Source organism: Kryptolebias marmoratus, linkage group LG7 (genome assembly GCF_001649575.2).
Source record: "Kryptolebias marmoratus isolate JLee-2015 linkage group LG7, ASM164957v2, whole genome shotgun sequence".
NCBI lineage: Eukaryota > Metazoa > Chordata > Actinopteri > Cyprinodontiformes > Rivulidae > Kryptolebias > Kryptolebias marmoratus.
In genome coordinates, this window is record NC_051436.1 from 1,684,290 (window position 1) to 1,701,928 (window position 17,639).

At 46.5% G+C, this 17,639-nt stretch overlaps 2 protein-coding genes across 2 annotated transcripts in view; one reads left to right on the top strand and one right to left on the bottom strand.

The window, feature by feature from the left end:
• LOC108249740 (tripartite motif-containing protein 16-like) overlaps positions 1-17,639 on the bottom strand; it is a 139,996-nt gene that overhangs the window by 31,833 nt on the left and 90,524 nt on the right. The gene's annotated exons all lie outside the window — the stretch shown is intronic.
• On the top strand, positions 1,108-12,613 carry LOC108251603 (RING finger protein 150). The gene is made up of 7 exons (XM_017441953.3): positions 1,108-2,008; positions 7,299-7,549; positions 7,657-7,811; positions 8,961-9,057; positions 9,133-9,394; positions 9,533-10,542; positions 10,616-12,613. The coding sequence occupies exons 1-6, from the start codon at positions 1,552-1,554 to the stop codon at positions 9,649-9,651; spliced, it is 1,341 nt and encodes a 446-aa protein (XP_017297442.1). The 5' UTR covers positions 1,108-1,551; the 3' UTR covers positions 9,652-10,542; positions 10,616-12,613.

A 17,639-nucleotide genomic window follows, 5' to 3' on the forward strand; every position in this document is an offset into this window, starting at 1 on the left:
ATCGGCCTATCACAGATACATATGTATATTTCATTCTGTTCTTCATTTATATACCATATATATATGATTATATATGTTTGTGCTTGCGTCTGTGTGTGTTGAGAACTGTAAGAACAAATAATCCTTCATTAGCACCCTCAATAAAATGCTTAGCACCCCCTTAGCACCTGCAGAAAAAAATATCTGGAGCCGCCACTGTATTGAGTCACTAAATCCAACAGATTTTAATATTTATTGATATAAACCTAACATCTGAGTGGATAATCCTCATTAAAACCACCAGACTGTTGTTGTTGACTTGTGATGTTTTTCTCCAGAACAGGCCTCGGTCTGAAAACCTTCCTGCACTGAGGACAGCTGTAGATTCTCCCCTGATCCTCTCCATCCCAGTGGGTTTCAACGCAGCTCCTACAGAAGCTGTGTCCACAGGGAATAGTTACCGGATCCTTCAGGAGATCCGAACAGATCGAACATGAAAAGTTATCTTGAGCCACCTTTCTTTTCTCCGCCATTTGTCCTCTCAGTTCCAAAGCCTCTGTGGGGTCTTTTCTGCTTTTTACTGGAATGTAGTTAGAGCTCAGATCTACACATCATGTTGCCGCAATTATTGTCGTTGGTTACACCTATCCTCCCATTTGTAGATCTAAGGGGGAGGGGACAAAAGAAACTAACAAATCGTGTCTTTTAGTGTTTTATAAGGCATTTAGCAAAGTTGAGCAGTTTTAGCTTCAAACTAATGCATTCCTGTAAAAGTGATCAGTTTGTTATGATATAAAACACTAAAAGGTATATTTGTTTGTCGTGTCGTGTTTTGATGTGACTCCGTATATTTTTTCCGCCGCTAGGTGTCTCTGTTGTCCAGCGTGACAGTTCACACGGACATAACGGAAGTTTAACATTTTGACCTTCAAAATAAAAAACTGAAATCAGCATTTCGTTGTGATGTTTTCACTCAAGCGTATAAAAAGACACGGGTTGCAAAATCAATCGAAATAAACACTTCATACCAACTCTAAAGTGTTATTAATGCAACGGGAGTAATTAAAGTAAAGTAATATCACTTTTACTTTTTAAGCAGCAACCGGAACTAGTTTTCGCCGTTAGCTTAGCCTTCCTGATGAACCGTCGCCCAGAGTCAAAACAATGCAGCTGAGCTAGCTTGCAGCTCCGCGCAGAAACATTTTAAAAAGCGACTTCTGGTTGCTCTGAATCCCACTGTCCGGTGTATTATTCCGGCGGGGTTCAGTCGCATCGTGCCGGGGGTAAATTTTACCTCCAGCTGTCGGTGTTTTTCGGATTTAACCGTGTTTGTTTTGTTCGCGGAGTCTGCTGGAAATGGAGACGGCTAACAGGCGTCTGCTGCTCGGTGGCCTGACAGCAGCGAAGGAAAGCGGCTGAAAGGTGAGGAAACAAAAGCAGATTTAGAGCAGAAATTACAATCCCGGATTAATTAGCTCCGTGCCGAGCGGCTGGTGAGCATGGTGGAGTAGGCGCCGTCCGCGCTGAAAGCTCTCGCTGTCCTCCGACCTCTCGGTCCGGGAGAGGCTCGCCATGGCCCCGGGCTCGCTGGTGGCGGCCTGCCGCAGCCTGGCCCTCTCCACCTGGCTGCTCTCCTTCTGCTTCGTCCACCTGCTGTGCCTGGACTTCACCGTGGCCGAGCGGGAGGAGTGGTACACCGCCTTCGTCAACATCACCTACGTGGACCCGGCCACCTCCGAGCTGCGCACCGAGAAGACGGAGTGCGGTCGGTACGGGGAGCACTCCCCGAAGCGGGACGCCAAAGGGGTGGTGGTGCTGCCCGCAGCCCCGCTGGACCGCCAGGCCTGCGACCCTCATTCCCGGTTCGCGGTGCCCCCGCAGGCCGGGGCCTGGATCGCCCTCGTAGCCCCGGGAAACTGCACCTACAAGGACAAGATCCGGCACGCCGCGGCCCAGAACGCGTCGGCGGTGGTCATCTTCAACGTGGGCTCCGCCAACGCCAACGACACCATCACCATGCCCCATCAAGGTACGTGGAGCTCCGGAGTTAATTAATTTACCTTCATCCCTCCCCCTTTCACGTTGTGTTTATACCTGCACCTGTACACCTTTAAGAGTTACCCCGTCTAAAGATGGCCGCTACAGCTTGTCAGCCTCATGAGACAAAAATGGCAGCAGCTCAGTCAGTTTTACAGGTGGTAGTAGCCGAGAGTGATCCCTAACGCCTACTCTGAGCGCTCACTGGTCACCTGCCTGTCTGTTAGCAAAATATCTCATGAACCGCCCAACGAAGCTTCAGCGTGGAGGGCGGCGGGAGACATCAGCTTTTAATCCGGTGTAGTTTTGGTAACCTGTCATCTATAATCTGTCTTATTTATATTTATAAAGATTTTATGACTTTAAAATCAAGTTGGGTGCAGGTTCGGTGTGTTTAAATCATCTTAAAGGGGCAGATTGACAAATTTTAATAAAATTATTTTTTAATTTAGTCAACTGAAGAGCCGCGTTATGTTTATTAAGTTGTGGGAAAAGAGTTTAGTGAGAAGTCTGCTGATGACCAAAACACGACAACATTTTTTAACTTCGGGATCATTTCTGGCCATTGTGTACTTGTGAATCTAACTAAAGTATAAAACTCCATTTTAATTAAACGTTTTTGGCCTCTTAACCCTTTAAAAACCACGGGATCACCGGTGACACCGCGGCGCATGTCTGAAAACGTTTCTTCTTATAAACACAGTTTTAGGTATTTAATCACAGAAGAACCGTAAATACTTGACAGGTTTTTAAAGTTCTACTTCTCCTGGAAAAAAGGGAGTAAATTATTTAAACATAGGGCATTTTTTAACTCAGTTGTTGACTAAAACAGACAAAAAAGACCATGCATTTTAATAAATATGTTATTGTGGTGCTAAAAGGGTCAAGCATAAATAAACAGAAGAGCTTTGTTGTTAATAAAAGACGCTGGAGGAAACTGAGCTGGCTGTAGCAGCTGCTGCTGCACCTTCGTCCTCCTTGCTGATCAGCATCAATAACAGATTATATTTTATAAATATCAGCTGATTGGAAGGTCTGCCTCCTTCTCTTCTTGTCTGAAGTTTGTTCTTCAGTTCAGACAATGAATCCAGTTTTCCTTTTGGTCTGATCTGACTTTTTGAAACCTAATAATGAGTTAATAAACAGCAAATATAATGTCTGTTCCTGGTCCAGGTTAACGGTCTGAACTGGATGTTAGACGACGCCTCGGCTGTTTGTCCGGTCGTCCTGCTCCACGTTTGGGTGTGAGGAGAAACGTCGGCTGCAGACGGTCCTGTTGAGCAGGGATCCCCCCTCGTTTCAGCTCCTCGGATCAGATTAGATGCAGATAAACTCAGCGGTCACGATGCAGAGCTGGGTTACATAACGGCAGCGGCGACGCCTGAGCTGCGGAGGGAACTCGCAGCTGTTTGACAGCTGGAATCTCTCATTCAGGAAGTAACTCAAAAACCCGTCGGCGTGTGTTGACTGTAAGTCCAGTTTCTCATGACGCGTTCAGGGACAGGTTCTGGGAGTCCGTGTTTGGAAACGCGATCTCCGCTCCGAGCTGGAACCCCGGCGAGACGGTTGCATATTTGTGAGGTTTACTCACTGTTCTTCTCAGTGCGGTTTGGACGTTTCACTCTTGTTTTTATTAAAACCTCGTTCTGCTGCTGCAAAACACAAAAGGAAGAAAAAGAACCTTCTTCGGGTTACAACACCAACGTTACGAAACAGCTTGGAGTGTCATTATCAGATTAAAAGAAACAAATAAAACATTTAAAGTAGACTTTGAGTATTTGAGAATCACTGCTCATCCTGGTCCGTTTCGGCTCTCGGGTTTCTCCTGTTGTTGTTAAAGTTTTATCAGTTCTCAGGTGAAATGTGCGTTTTTATCAAAACCAGGACAGTAAAAGCTGAGCTGACCCCTAACCTTACTGTTCACTTTGTAATCCTTTCAAAATAAACTACGCTGGGAAGCTACAGCACCCTGATCGGAGAAGGACCGTAAAGATGGCTTCCTACTGAGCTGCCTCTGCTGAGAGATGAAATAAAATCATAAAAATTGTGATTAAAAAGCTGATCTGAGTGTTTGAGTCTGGAGCTGCCGGGTTTTAAAACTTATTTCTGTGCTCACGGTTCGTATGTCTGTATTGTTGGTCGTGCACATTATTGTGCTGCTGGCCTCTGGATTAGGATCTAATCTGCAGGAGAACACTTTTAAATGAAGAAAGGCAGATTTACACCAGCTTTTTTAGTGATTACTATTACTTATGACCGACGTGGATTTTTTTTTAGACCTGGTATTCCAGATGTTTTCTGTCAGAGGAGTTCTAGATGAGTTTTTTTTTTTTTTTGGAGACTTCCCCATGATGACCGCTCACCGCCCAGCGAGGCGCCAGCGTTACGTTAATTATCTTTAATCCCAAATTTAAAGGTGGCCATAACAAATAATCTGTGTTAAGTGTTAGTAAAATAAACCATCAGTTTATCAGTCGTTGCTGCTGAGTTTTGAAATAATTTGGGAGTTCGGTGGAGTGATCTGGACTTTACTGGTCCGAGCGTTCAGTTCCCTCTGAAGCAGGGGAACCAGTGATGAAGACGAGATGTTGGCTCTTCTCTGTCTGGATCTGTTGAACTCTCCGTGTCGAGTTTATCGACCCGGGACCGGCAGCTGGTTCCTAACCCGTCTTGGAAATTGACTCGTCCGAGTTTCACTTCTTCCTTCTGACAAACTCCTCGCTTGTTTTGTCAGATTTTTTTTTCTCTGCTGAAGAAAAGACTGAATGAAGAACAAACCACAGCTAAAATAAGCATCATGAAATGAAACTGTAGCCTCAAATTTAGCTCCATGTCCTCACAGCTCATCCAAAATAACCAAATCTAAAATAAAAAACACATTCAGTTTACATTTAGTGTCTCCGTCTGACTGGAGGACACTCCGTCTTCTCTGGTCCAGAATCGCAGCCAAAGACCGGTCCCTGTTGGATAGTCCCCCCGGCTCTACAAGACCATGTTTTATTTATATGTTCATGTTGTTGTTTTCAGTGTTTCCAGGTGTATGAGTTGGACTCGTAGAGACTCGATGTGGGCGGGGCCTGTTTGGCTGCTGGGTGAATCCCCGGTCTGCTCAGACCCGATCCACATTAATCCACCTGGAAGCAGCTGCTTGGTCCTGCTGATCCCAACGTGCCCGCTGCAGTCCTGCTGTCTGAAACCGGAATGATGACATAACTCCGCCGCTGTTTGCTCGTCTCTGATTGGTCCGTTTGCCTCTCGGGGAGGGAGTCGTGTTTGGTTGAACTCGGTGGACTTTTCTTTGTCTCTGTGATTTAGTTTTAATAACCTGGAATCTGTTTGAATGAAGATTAGTGGTAAAGGTTGGGATTATTTCTCCGCTGTGGGGGCGATATTGATCCCGGGGGGGGGATTTTTACTCCGGGGCTGATTGATGGGGTTGATGTGAGGTCGACTCACACAGCAGACAAACATGCAGAAGTTACAGCCCGGTTTCCTCAACCAGAACCAGAACTTACCTGCGTGGTCCTCAAACATGACTCAGCGTTTCTGCTGTTCAGGAGCTGCAGGTTCAGTTGGACCGAGGGCTGAAGATTACAGCCAATTTCATGAAGAAGAACGTTTTAAAGGACCTGAGGGGATCTGTGGGTTTCTGTGAGGAAAATATTTATTAATAAAGTCAAATAATCTGTAAAGTATGAAACTGAAAGCCTCCTGAATCAGCTGAGGGATTTTATAGATTCCAGTAAAACGGATAAATAAAAAAAACAGGAAAAGGTTTTGAACCATGGGATTAAAACCCTCTGAAAACAGACGACTTCCTTTTATTCTCTGCTGCGTATCTCTGGTTTACGGTCCAGCTGTCCGTAAAGTTTTTAGTTATGGAAGTGGACGAGACTCGGAGCCCGACTGTTGCTGGTCGACCAACGTCTCAAACAAAGAGCCTCATCAGCTAATAAATGACTTTTTATCCACTTATGACCTGTTTTTATGTCTGTATAACAGTTAAGGCTGACCATGCTGTTGACAGTTAATTTTTCACATTAATTTGGTTCCTGTAGACCAGGGGTCTCCAATCCTGGTCCTCAGGACCTCCATCCTGCAGGTTTTACCTGTTTCTCTGCTCTAAAACACCTGATGTGAATCAACGGGTGATTAAGAGGCTTCTGCAGAACACGAAGAGGTGATTTAACCATGAATCAGGTGTGTTGGAGCAGAGAAACAAGGAACACATGCAGGATGGTGGCCCTGAGGACCAGGACTGGAGACCCCTGGTGTAGACCTTTTTATGACCCCACACTTGGTGTTTCATGACCCACATTGGGGTCCCGACCCCAGCTTTGAGAACCTCTGGTTTATATTTTAGATATGTAGAAAAGTTTGGTGCTCAGATGGTAAAAATGGACAGACAAGTCCGTTTGTTTTAAAGCGTAGATGTGCAGGAATCCAACAGTTATTGAAGTAGTAGAACTAGAACTGTTCTAGCGGCGGTGCGTTCAGGGTTCTGGGTCGTTTCCTGAGCGGATCGGAGTTAAAACCCGCTGCAGGATTACAGAAATCCTGCGAGTCGTCCTCAGAGAGGAGCTTACGTAATCTCATGTTGGGGCTGAATCCAGGCCGCTCCGCACTTCGCCCACCACGTCGGCTGGCGGACGGGTATTTTTAGAGCGGTGGTCGTCATGGCGATGCGGGGACGAGTTGGACCCGGGCCGGTGCTGGGTCAATGAACGGGGCCGCCGTGTTTCTGATGAAGATTTAAGAAAGAATCAATCAAAACAGCTCAGATAAACATTTAGACAATTAAACTGAACTAAAGGTGACGGATAAAGAATAATAACAGTAAAAACTGAAAAATGAAGTTTGAATAAGAAAAATATAAATACTAAAAATCATCGAAACAATCATAAAAAGAGATGTTGTTCAGAGATGAATAAAAAACATCAACAAGCATCGATGAAGTTTATTATTTTTGTCTGCAGTGTTAGCAAAATATCCCCTGAGCCACTGAAAGTCTGTCCCCTCTCAGCGTTTAAGATCCTTTTAGTTTCAAAGGCGGCGGGCGACAAGCATTCTCACGTTATGTTAGGTCTTTATTTTTTGGCTGTTTTACCTAAAACTGTCAGTAATAAAGTTTAAATTCTTTCATCACATCAAACATGTAAAATGCGACTTTAACACCGGCGTCTGCCTGGTGACACGAAGCGGCGCCGGTTTTCCTTCCGCCTGAAACGTTTGAAGAGGTAAACATTTAGCAGGTTGCTCACGCTCGCTTCCCTCGCCTGCAGGTGCGAGCGAGGTGGTCGCCATCATGATCCCCGAGCCCAAAGGCCACGAGGTCATGTCTCTGCTGCAGCGCAACATCACCGTCACCATGACGATCAGCATCGGGACGAGGAACCTGCAGAAGTACGTGAGCCGGACGTCGGTGGTGTTCGTCTCCATCTCCTTCATCGTGCTGATGATCATCTCCCTCGCCTGGCTCGTCTTCTACTACATCCAGAGGTTCCGATACGCCAACGCTCGAGACCGGGACCAGGTACGGACCCGAGTGGGACCCGAGCGGGACCCAGAACCACGAGCTGCTGCTCTCTGAACCAATCCCAGTCTGGTGTTTTCAGCTTGTCCTTGTCTTCCCGTCCTCAGCGGCGTCTCGGTGACGCGGCGAAGAAGGCCATCAGCAAGCTTCAGGTCCGCACCATCAGGAAGGGCGACCAGGAGACCGAGGCCGACTTCGATAACTGCGCCGTCTGCATCGAAGGCTACAAGCCCAACGACGTGGTCCGCATCCTGCCCTGCAGGTAACCTGGCCCTTTGACCTTTGACCTCTAACACTCAGCTCTGTTTGTTTCCTTTTATTAAAGAAAGAAAACCCCAGGAAAGTCACGTCTTGTCCTCAGAAAAGGTTTTTAAACTTTAGAGTTCAGAGAAGATCCCAGCTCAACAACAGGAGGCTGTTTGGGTTTAAAAGCCCAGGATGAGGATGAAATCTTCATCTCCATGTGTAAATATTTGCTGGGATTGGGATTAGATCTGGATTTCCACGTCGACCACCTGCCAACCAATCTGTGCATCGCAGCAAGAAAACAACCTCAGATTAAAGCTAAACTTTTAGTGAAAAAAGCTTAAAAGGTCCAGATGGAAGTGGAGATTAAAAAGTCGGCTGATTAATCATTTCAAACCTGAGGAGGATCAACTCGTTTGCCTTTTATTCCATCACTTCTTCTGCAGTATTTTCTGCTATCTTAGGTCTGGTTGATCTTGTTTTTTCACCTCCTCCTGTCATAAATATGGTTTATAGATGAAATAATCGAGTTTTAACCAAAACAACAGAGAGGATGTTTCAGAGATGATTTAAATTACTGATCCAGCACCTTGGTTCTGTTTTTACAATAATTGTATAAAACTAATGTTATTATTTCAGTAGTGGTAAAAATAATGATAATTAAGAGGAAATATTGTCGTGTTTTTACAGTTTAATCTTCCTGTTCAGAAGAAAGCAGAAACTGGGGAACCTCGGAGTTTTAAATCACAGAAACTTTTCCATCTGTTGGTTTTTGTTTTTCTGATCTGGAGTCTGTTCGGACTTCCCGTGAATCTCCACCGCAGCATTTTCCAGCTCCTCTCTGGGAATCCTGAGGCGTTCCCGTCCCCAGATGGGATTTATAATCTCCGCACATTTTGTTCCACGTCTCCACCCGGAAAACTCCTCCAGCAGAAAAACCCACAACTGAGAAGATGTTTACCAGATTATTGAACAAACTCTGCGTTCAGTGAACTCTGGGAGGTTGTAGTTGGTTCTGATCCACAGAATCTTAATTTGATGATTACAGAGATAAAAGAAGAGGTTTAATAAAAGAAAACTGGAGGAGATGAAGTTATTTATCTACACAAAGGGAAGCAGCTGTTTGAAGCAGTTCCCCTCAGAATAAATGTTTTTGTTTCTGCAGACATCTGTTCCATAAGAGCTGCGTGGACCCGTGGCTGTTGGACCATCGGACGTGTCCCATGTGTAAGATGAACATCCTGAAGGCGCTGGGCATTGCTGTGAGTCCGTTTGTTTACCAGCAGTGATCAGTCGAACCTGTAGCCGTTTGATTAAAGGTGATTTGGTTTAACCAGCTGAACGCAGACTGCCTGGACGACCTGCCCCTGGACTACGACCTGGCTGTGGGAGGCGTGGGCGGGGTCGGGATGGGCGGAGTCGGCGCCCTGGCTCTGGAGGCCGTGGTGTCCGGGGCGTCGAGCGACGGCACGCTGAGCGAGGGCGGGTCCTCCATGGTCCTGGACCCCGGCGTGCGGCGGATGGGGCTCCCGCAGGACTACCAGGACCCCGACACCCTGAGGGACAGCCCTGTGACGGCCATCACCGACACCCTGACAGGTGAGGTCCGAACTGCTGCAGGTGGGGTTCTGCTGACACCCAGTGGCGGTTCTGGTGCATTGCACCATGTTGGGGCTCAGGCTGATGGTTTAAAAGATTTAATTTTCCTTCATCTTCTCCTCCTCCTCCTCCTCTCAGGTGAGCTGCAGCCGATGGCGAGCAGCTCCTCCGTGGCCTCGTTGGTCATCGCCGTGGAAACAGGTCTGCTGGACGAGGACGGGTCCATGGAGCAGCCTCAGATGGGGGCCAAGTCCTGAAAGCAGCGCAGCAGAACCAAACCAGGACTGGGCCCCAGATAAACCGACTCGGGTCCGAAGGTCCGGAGAGAGACTCCACTGAGAACCTGTCTGATCCAGACCTGCCCAGGACCTGGTTCTGGGTTTTAACAGGTCCAACTGAAGGCTAAACCCAGAACCAGCCCCGGGGTTTTAACTGGGTTTTGCCGCAGTTAGATTCAGGCTCCGAGGAACTGGACTCATCTGGGTTTTGTGTCCCAGAACTTTTCCTGTTTGTTTCAACCCGAACTCTCGGTTCCGTAGATAAAACTGAGCCCCACACCGGGTCGTTGACCCTGACTGACAGAATCTGGTCCTTCATTTCAGACAAAGTTCTGCTTCTTTTCACCGCCCCTGATCCGGTCCAGGAGTTCTGTCCTTGTCTTCAGTAACGAGTCCTCGTGTTTCTGGGTCTTTTCTGGACCTCCTGGTTGGTTGTTTTTAGGCTCTCTGTTCGTTTGGACCTGCCCGCCTCGTGTCGGGTTCTGTTTCCCGTTTGTCCGTCGTCCTGCAGTGTTGGAAAGGAAGACTTTTATTTTGAAAAGGACAGCAGGTTTGATGTGTCTCCTGAGCCTTCGGACTCGACCCGTCAGTATTACTCCAGCGGTCTGACTGCAGAACCTTTGGACAGTATTCTGAACTTCGTCTGGATCTTTCTTTCATTTTCCGGTTCTCTGACAGGATGTAGTTTGAAAGCAGGGTTCCTTCCTTCGGACATTTGGGATCGAAGTCGGTGTTTTCAGGCTGGAAGGACATTTTAGATGAAGATGAAGACGAGACTTCATCGTCAGGAAGGCGGAGTTTGAACAGCGAGGCACAGATGAAAGATGGTGGGAAACCAGAAGCTCTTCCTGCCGCTGATGTGTTGAAGTGGTCCTCATTGTGAGGGTGGAGGACGCTCCCGTGTGGACGAGGCGTCCAACCAGACGCCTCGTCCACTCGGGAGCGTCCTCCACCCTCGCTCTGACCTCTGAGCGTTTCAGACGCTTCATCTTACAGCAGATAATCTGTAAAAGTGTCAACAGAACTGAAGCTGAAGTCGCAGAAACACCCGACGGTTAAACATCGTTCCGTCCAGCCGTCCCTCGCTGGACGCTGGTCCTGACACTGTCCATTATGTCGAGTTTTAACCCCTTCTCCACATGGTCCCTGCAGCGTTCCCTGTGTCCCCGTGTGGACGGAGACAGTTCTGGAAACGACAAATAAAATTTAAAAACGACGGCGTCCCCGTGCAGACGAGGCCCGAATCTGATCCGTGTTGACATGAAAACATTTTCCTCTTCAGTAAGAAACATTTATTCTGTTAAAACCTTGGAGGAACTCTGATATGGTGCTTTCAGACCTCAGGAAGTTCCTTATAGTTCTTAGAACTGCCACAGGAAGTTCTCCATGCTTTAGTTGAAGCTGTGAGTCCTTCAGTTAACATCAGAAGAATTAATCTGAGTAAGATTTCCTCAAACCAACCGTTTTTGTGTTTAATAGCTTTGGACTCCAGCAACAATCAGGTCCACAAAATGTTGGTTCTGTTGGGTTCAGGACCCCTCTGTGGGTCAGTGAGGGGTTGATTTGGGGGGGGGGCTCCTACAGGACAACCAGGAGCCCAAAACCCCACAGAGCTCAATGTTCTCCAGGTTCTAGATGTTTTTCTGCTTCTACCGTAATTGAACAGCAGCTGCTGACAGACAAAGAGTCCTCCTCTCGTTGTTGGGAGGTGAAGTCAGCAGGAACCAGTTTACTGGAGCGGCCATGTTGTTTTTAGAACCAGAGTCTGTGCAGTGTGGGTCTTTAAGCCCCGCCCACTCCCCCACTCACAATCATGGCGTCACATGACCTTTGATCATGAACTAACTAATTACAGCTAAAGGTGTTTAGAAAAGTGAATTTTTGAAGTTACAGCAGCAGCAGGAAGAGGAGGAGGAGCTACCTGAATCAACAAACAAATGATACAAGGTGGAGGGGGCGGGGCTTAAACCCATCCTGACAGTCTGCAGCACCTGCGAGGTGAAGAATTGGTTGATGAGCTGCTGAGGGGGTGTGGTGGGTTCAGGACCTCGGCCTGGTTCTCGGGCCGACCCTGAGAACCAGGAGGAAGGTTCCTGGGTCCGAAGCTGGAATGTTTCAGAGGTTTAGACTCGTGGATCTGTTGATACCGGAGATGTTCCCTGAAATGTTTCAGCCCCAATCCAAACTCCAGGAACTGAAGATGATCGTAGTTCCTAGAAATGTTTTAGTAGGAACCATTTTTAGTGACTTTATTCCAAAACAAACAGTATTTAACAGACTTTGAATCCACATTTCAAGCAGAGAAAAGCTCGCAGCTGTTGTTCTCCACAGTGTGGTCTGAGAGCACTGCAGCGCCGCCATGTTTAGCTCCCTGACTGCCTGCCCACGTGTTAGCATCCTGCTGCCTTTTTAACCCCCCCCAACACAAAGCTGTGAACCGAACCTTCTGGCTGCAGACGGCTGCAGTTCTTCCTCCATCAGCGTGTAAATACAGACTTCACTCCGCCGGCACCGCGAGCTTCCTGAGAAAGACAAAGATTGACATCTATTTTGATACCAGAGGAGAAGTTTATTTTTGTAACGAAGACCCCGCCCCCTCTTGGTACCAGCAGTAAAGACCCCGCCCCTCTCCCAGCCCCCCGTCCGCCCGGATCTGGATGTTGGATCTTTGTGTATTTGTAGATACGAACGGACGCCGTCTCTGCTCGAATGAAACGGTTTTATTTGGTTTCTGTTTCCGGGGCGAGCGGCGAGCTCGATGTCTGAAGTTTTCCTTCAGGGCCTCGTGGGTCCAGCTGTCAGCAGGTTGGATGTAAACACTAAATAATTTATACTCTGATGGGATCACAGCCGGGGAAGATGGATTTGTACGCCTTGCCTTCAGAAATTTTCAGTGAGAAATGTTTTAATTAAAGTCTCTTGCTTTGTGTTGTGAACTTTACTTTCTGTGACTTTTATTCCACATTTAATCCTTTTATTTTATGTTTGTTCATTAAATGTACAGCAGCAGGCATGAAAACAGATGAAACACTAAAACAAGTTTAGTTTTTATTTAATTAATGAAGGAAGCTCGTTTCTGCCAGGCTGAACATCATCCTCACCTTCCAGACCTCAGAGTTAACTATCGGGAAGAGTTAGCATCTTAGAAATATGAGATCTGTCAAGATTAGGAGACGATGTCTCTTAACGATGGACGCTGAGTCATCCTTTAAAAAAGTTTCTTGCATTTATGACTTAAAGGTTATTTATTTTCCACAGTTTCTGCACAAAACTCAATCTGATAAAATCTGTGACAACAAACAAAAACAGAAAAACTTTCTTAAATTTTAAATTTCTTTCAATTTCCAGAATTCAGTCTGAGAAAATAAAGTTTGTAAAGCTACGTTCAAATCATCAAGAACAAAACATTTGAAACTAAACAGAAAATACAAAATATTCATAAAATCTCATCTATTTAAAAAAAAAAATCTATATCTTTCTTTGAGATATTTAAATATTTTTCAAACTCAAAGTATTTAAAGATAGAGTTTTAACCTTTAATAATTTAGTTTTATAAAAATCTGGACCTGAAACATTTTATTTTTGTTTGGTGTCGTTTCACTGTGTGGCCACAGGGGGGCAGCACCTGCACCTTAAATTCACCTGCAAGCTGAAGTTCAGGTGAATCTGCAGCTTTTTTCAGTTTCCTGGATGAATTAATCTGTTCAACACTGAGCATCAGAACAGAACTGGTTAACATTTAAACATTCTGCATTAAAACACAGTTTATAAAATATAAACGGGACATTTTATATTAAAGCCTGATGAGTCCCGTCACTGATTTAAATGCTTCATGTTTTTTTATTGATAAGTTAAAGGTGATGCTGAGGCAGAAACTACTAATTATAGCCTCACAAACTATTATTACTGGAACTGAGAGGCCAAAACAAAAGAAGAAGTCACATTACGGCTCAAAGATGCTTATTTTTAGGTGATATTTTAGGGCCAACAGGGGCCCGAAGCGCCACGGGGCCCCTGAGCTTCACCCTGAAAATGTCAGCATGCAGACATCCAGGTGAGACAGGTCCATCCTGGTTTCTAAACATTCTTCAACCTCAGGGGGAAAAACAGAAGAAGGTGGAAACAAAGGAGGAGAGGAGAGAAAGTCGCTCCCTGCCTCAAAATAATTTATTCGCTGATGTTTCTCTGAGCGTCGAGGAGGACGGAGCTGCAGGAGATCTGACAGGATTTCAACCCTCAACCTCCGTCTCTGTCCACCACTGCTGAGGTCCGAGGGTCCGAACAGGAACAAATATCTGCTGCTAAACCCTGAAGGAGGTGAGATACGGTCTTTTATTTCTTCTGTTGCAGTTTTATAAACATTTAATCTCTGATTTTCCTGTGAGTTCACTTACAGCATCACAAACGTTCAGATGGAAAACCTAAAAAGAAAATAAAACTTTACCAGAACTGCAGCTGTGAGGCTAAAAATGAGATATTTTTACAAAAAACATTCACCAGATTAGAATCTCTGCTGATAAAAAATATATTCTCTGCTGCTTGTGACCTTTGGGAAACTTTCTGACTTCCTTCGCTGAAGATTGGCTCATTTTCACAACATTCAGATCCTAAAAACTGATTGTGACCCGGATGGTCTTTGCTTTATTACAGCGGTGTCATTACTGGAGTCAGTGAATCAATAATGAAACGTTTTCTGGTTCCTGTGATGGATATTTGATGCATAGGTGCACAGAACGCTCCTCTAAGCCACAGTCAGGTCGAACTCTGCGGTGTAATCTGAGAAATGATCCTCAGCGTCATGGAGCCATGGAGTGTCTTCACCACCAGTCAGGGACAAAACGAACAAATAAAGGCTAACTTCTTCGTTGGTGCATGCTCTTAAGGACTGATTCATGTGAAAACTAGACATCGTCCTGTCTTAACTAATTCTGCCTCCATCTGTCCAATCAGGTGAAGATCTTCAGCAGGTCAAGTCAACGAACGAATTGAAGTTACCATGGCAACCGAGCGTAGAAAAGATGACGTCCGACTGGAATGCAACGTTCCAGGGGAGGCGGAGCTCCAAGACAGCCCTGAAAACATGGACTCCAACACTAACTGGGGGGCGGAGCCTAACTTTAACCTCAACCTGGCTTTGGCGAATAATCCACGCTCTGCCGTCGAGTTCTCAAAGCCCCGAGCGGCAAACAAGAAGGACGACAGAAACAAAGGTGCTGGGAAAACAGGAGTGAAACCAGCCAGAACCGCAGAGACGGCGGTGAACGGCGGAGACGAGCAACGGCTGAGATCTACAAACACCAAACATCTCCCAGCGTTCAGCCCCAAGACACGAACACCGGCACCGAGTCCAAAACCAAACAGCCTGAGGCTAACAAGACCTGGATCTACAGGAAGAAACAAAACTGGACTTCTTCGGGTGGAATCTGAGAAACCACAGCCTGTACTGACAACTGGAGCGTCAACAAAGTCTGCAAACGAGACGCAGAACCTGCAGAAACGAGACGATGGAAACGAGATCTGCCTTCAGACGCCACCAACACAAGTCCTGCACCTGCCTACAAGCCCCAAAGTCCACCAGCAGAAAGGAGACACCGTGAATTCACAACCAATGAACCGGACCCCAACGATGGTAACCAGAACCAAAAAGACTGATCCAGAGAGTTTGGCTGCAAATTCAAACCAAAAACTAGGACAAGACCTACGAGCTCAAGGTTCTGAGACATCCTGCCCACGTCAAAGAAGCTCCGACAGTCAGGGAACCGGGTCGGTCCTTTTCAGTCCTACAACCTGTCCAGAGACCTCTCCTGGTCCTAAAGCGTTCACGCAAAGAAAACCCACCAGGACCAAAAACAAGAACGCATCACGGACTGATGAAAAACTCCATGGTAAGGATCCGAGTGATGGTCCTGGATCCAGACTTGGTACCAAACCCAGTTCAAGCTCCAAAACAACATCAGTGTCCAGGGACAGTCTTGATTCCAAATCCAGAACCAACTTCAAATCTCCCACTGGGTCCAGAGATACCCTGGATTCAAGGAGCAGTTTGGGTTCAAAGGACAGTTTAGATTCTAAAACTGGCTGCAGTTCCAAAGCCAGTCCAAACTCGAAGCCTAAGACGGGTTCCAGAGATGATCTGGACTCTAAAACTGCTGGAGAACCTAAAGTAAACAACCCCCAAAGAGATTCTGAGTTATCAAACAATCAAAATCAAAACCCTAAAGTTGGTTTTAATTCCCACACCAGTTCTGAGGTTTGTGTCAGCTCTGGTTCTAAGTTTGGTGCCACTTCTACCCTGCAGGCTTCTGGTTTCAGTACAAACATTCCTGGATCCGTTTCCCTGACCCCCATGTCCAGAGAACACCTTAGGACTGCAGGTTCTAGTGCTAAATTCAGTTTAGACTCTAAACCTCCAGCAGATTATTCCAGTTCTGGACCAGTTCGATCTCCTTCCAGCTCAGCTCTGGAAGATTCGATGCTGCCTCTGGTGTCCAATCAAAGTTCTGGATCCAATCCTGGGAAAAGTCTTGGTTCCAGTTCAGCCGATCCAAACAGGAAGGACCAGCGGAGTCCCAGTTCTTCCTCAGGTAAAGACCGTCATGTCCTGTTTGGACCAGTCGATCATTTCCATTTGTGACATCTTTGGTCAGATATGAGTTCAGAGGATTTTTGTTTTCAGTGAAAGCAGTTTTATAACCTGAATCTCTTCTACAGCGTCTGTTTATAGACTGATACAGTGAGAGGACATTTAGTTTTATAGAAATACCACCTTAAAAGAACCAAACTCCTGTTCTAAAGCAAGCTTTTGACTTTTTCATTCTTTTGAAGCTAAAGTTTTGTTTTATTTGTTTAAAAAAGATGAAAACAATGATTAATTTAAAGGAAATATTAGATGTATAATAAAAAAACTGCATAAATTTAGGTTAAAGTTCTGTTTAGAGTTACTTACAGATGAATTGTTTTTACTTCCTGGTGTTTTTTCAGGCTTCCTGGCTCCTTCGGCCTCTTCCAGCCATAAAACTAAACCTATAGTGACCTCAGAAAAGATGGAAGGGTCCCCACAGCTGTCCACAGTTTCTATCGGTATAAAAACAAGCCCAAGCAGTTCGAGCCATAACACCGGTCTGACTCGGGGTCTCACCTTTGATTCCATCACCAAAACAAACACAAAACCAGCCGACGACTCTGAAAAGGAACATTTTCAACCGACCGAGAGGAAAACTGGATCTGCAGGAGGGCTGGAGGAATCCCCCCGGACCGCGGCTGATGATGATGGGTGTTTGCCGGGAGCTAACGGGAGGAAATCAGGCACCCGCCTGAGCAAACCGGGTCACCTGGGAGAGGCAAATATCATCCCAGTGTTGGGAGCAAACCGAGAGAAGAAGGAGAAGCAGGTGGGGAGAAATCAGAGGAATGGCCTGAGGAAGACTTCATCACCTTTCTGTCGCCTTCCTCCTTCATCCACTCGTTCCTCGACCTCCAGGATGGAGCTGTTTGAGAGGATCCGTCCTGGCTCAGGGGAGCAGAGGGACGTGGGCGTTCAGGTGGAGGTGGAAGTGGTCGAACGCTCGGCCTCCACAAGCCCCAGCCTTCACTGGGGAGATCCCAGCTCCTCTCTGATTGGTTCCCCCAGCTGTCAGTCATCCCTGAGCAGCCTGACACCCCTCAAACACATCTGGGAGATCAACATGGAACTGAGTCACCAAAGACCTCCTCCCATCGCCGTCCCCAACAAGGAGGGTTCCCTCCCCGAGTGTTTACCTGCGATCAGCTTCCAGAAAAGCCCCGCCCCCTTATCAGAGCTCACTCAGAACGGCGATATGGACGTGGAGACCATCTGTGAAAATGGGGAAAAGAGGCAGCATGGGAGGAAGGAAGACAGGAGGTTCAAAGTAAAGGTGGAAAAGCCTCAGGAGGTGGTGTGGGACGAGCAGGGGATGACGTGGGAGGTGTACGGCGCCTCCGTAGAC

Excerpts from the sequence above, each read along its gene's own strand:
- LOC108251603 (XM_017441953.3), top strand. The coding sequence starts at position 1,552 with ATGGCCCCGGGCTCGCTGGTGGCGGCCTGCCGCAGCCTGGCCCTCTCC. Across the intron at positions 7,812-8,960 it reads GTCCGCATCCTGCCCTGCAG|ACATCTGTTCCATAAGAGCT; the intron begins GTAACCTGGCCC and ends TTGTTTCTGCAG. Across the intron at positions 9,395-9,532 it reads CATCACCGACACCCTGACAG|GTGAGCTGCAGCCGATGGCG; the intron begins GTGAGGTCCGAA and ends TCCTCCTCTCAG.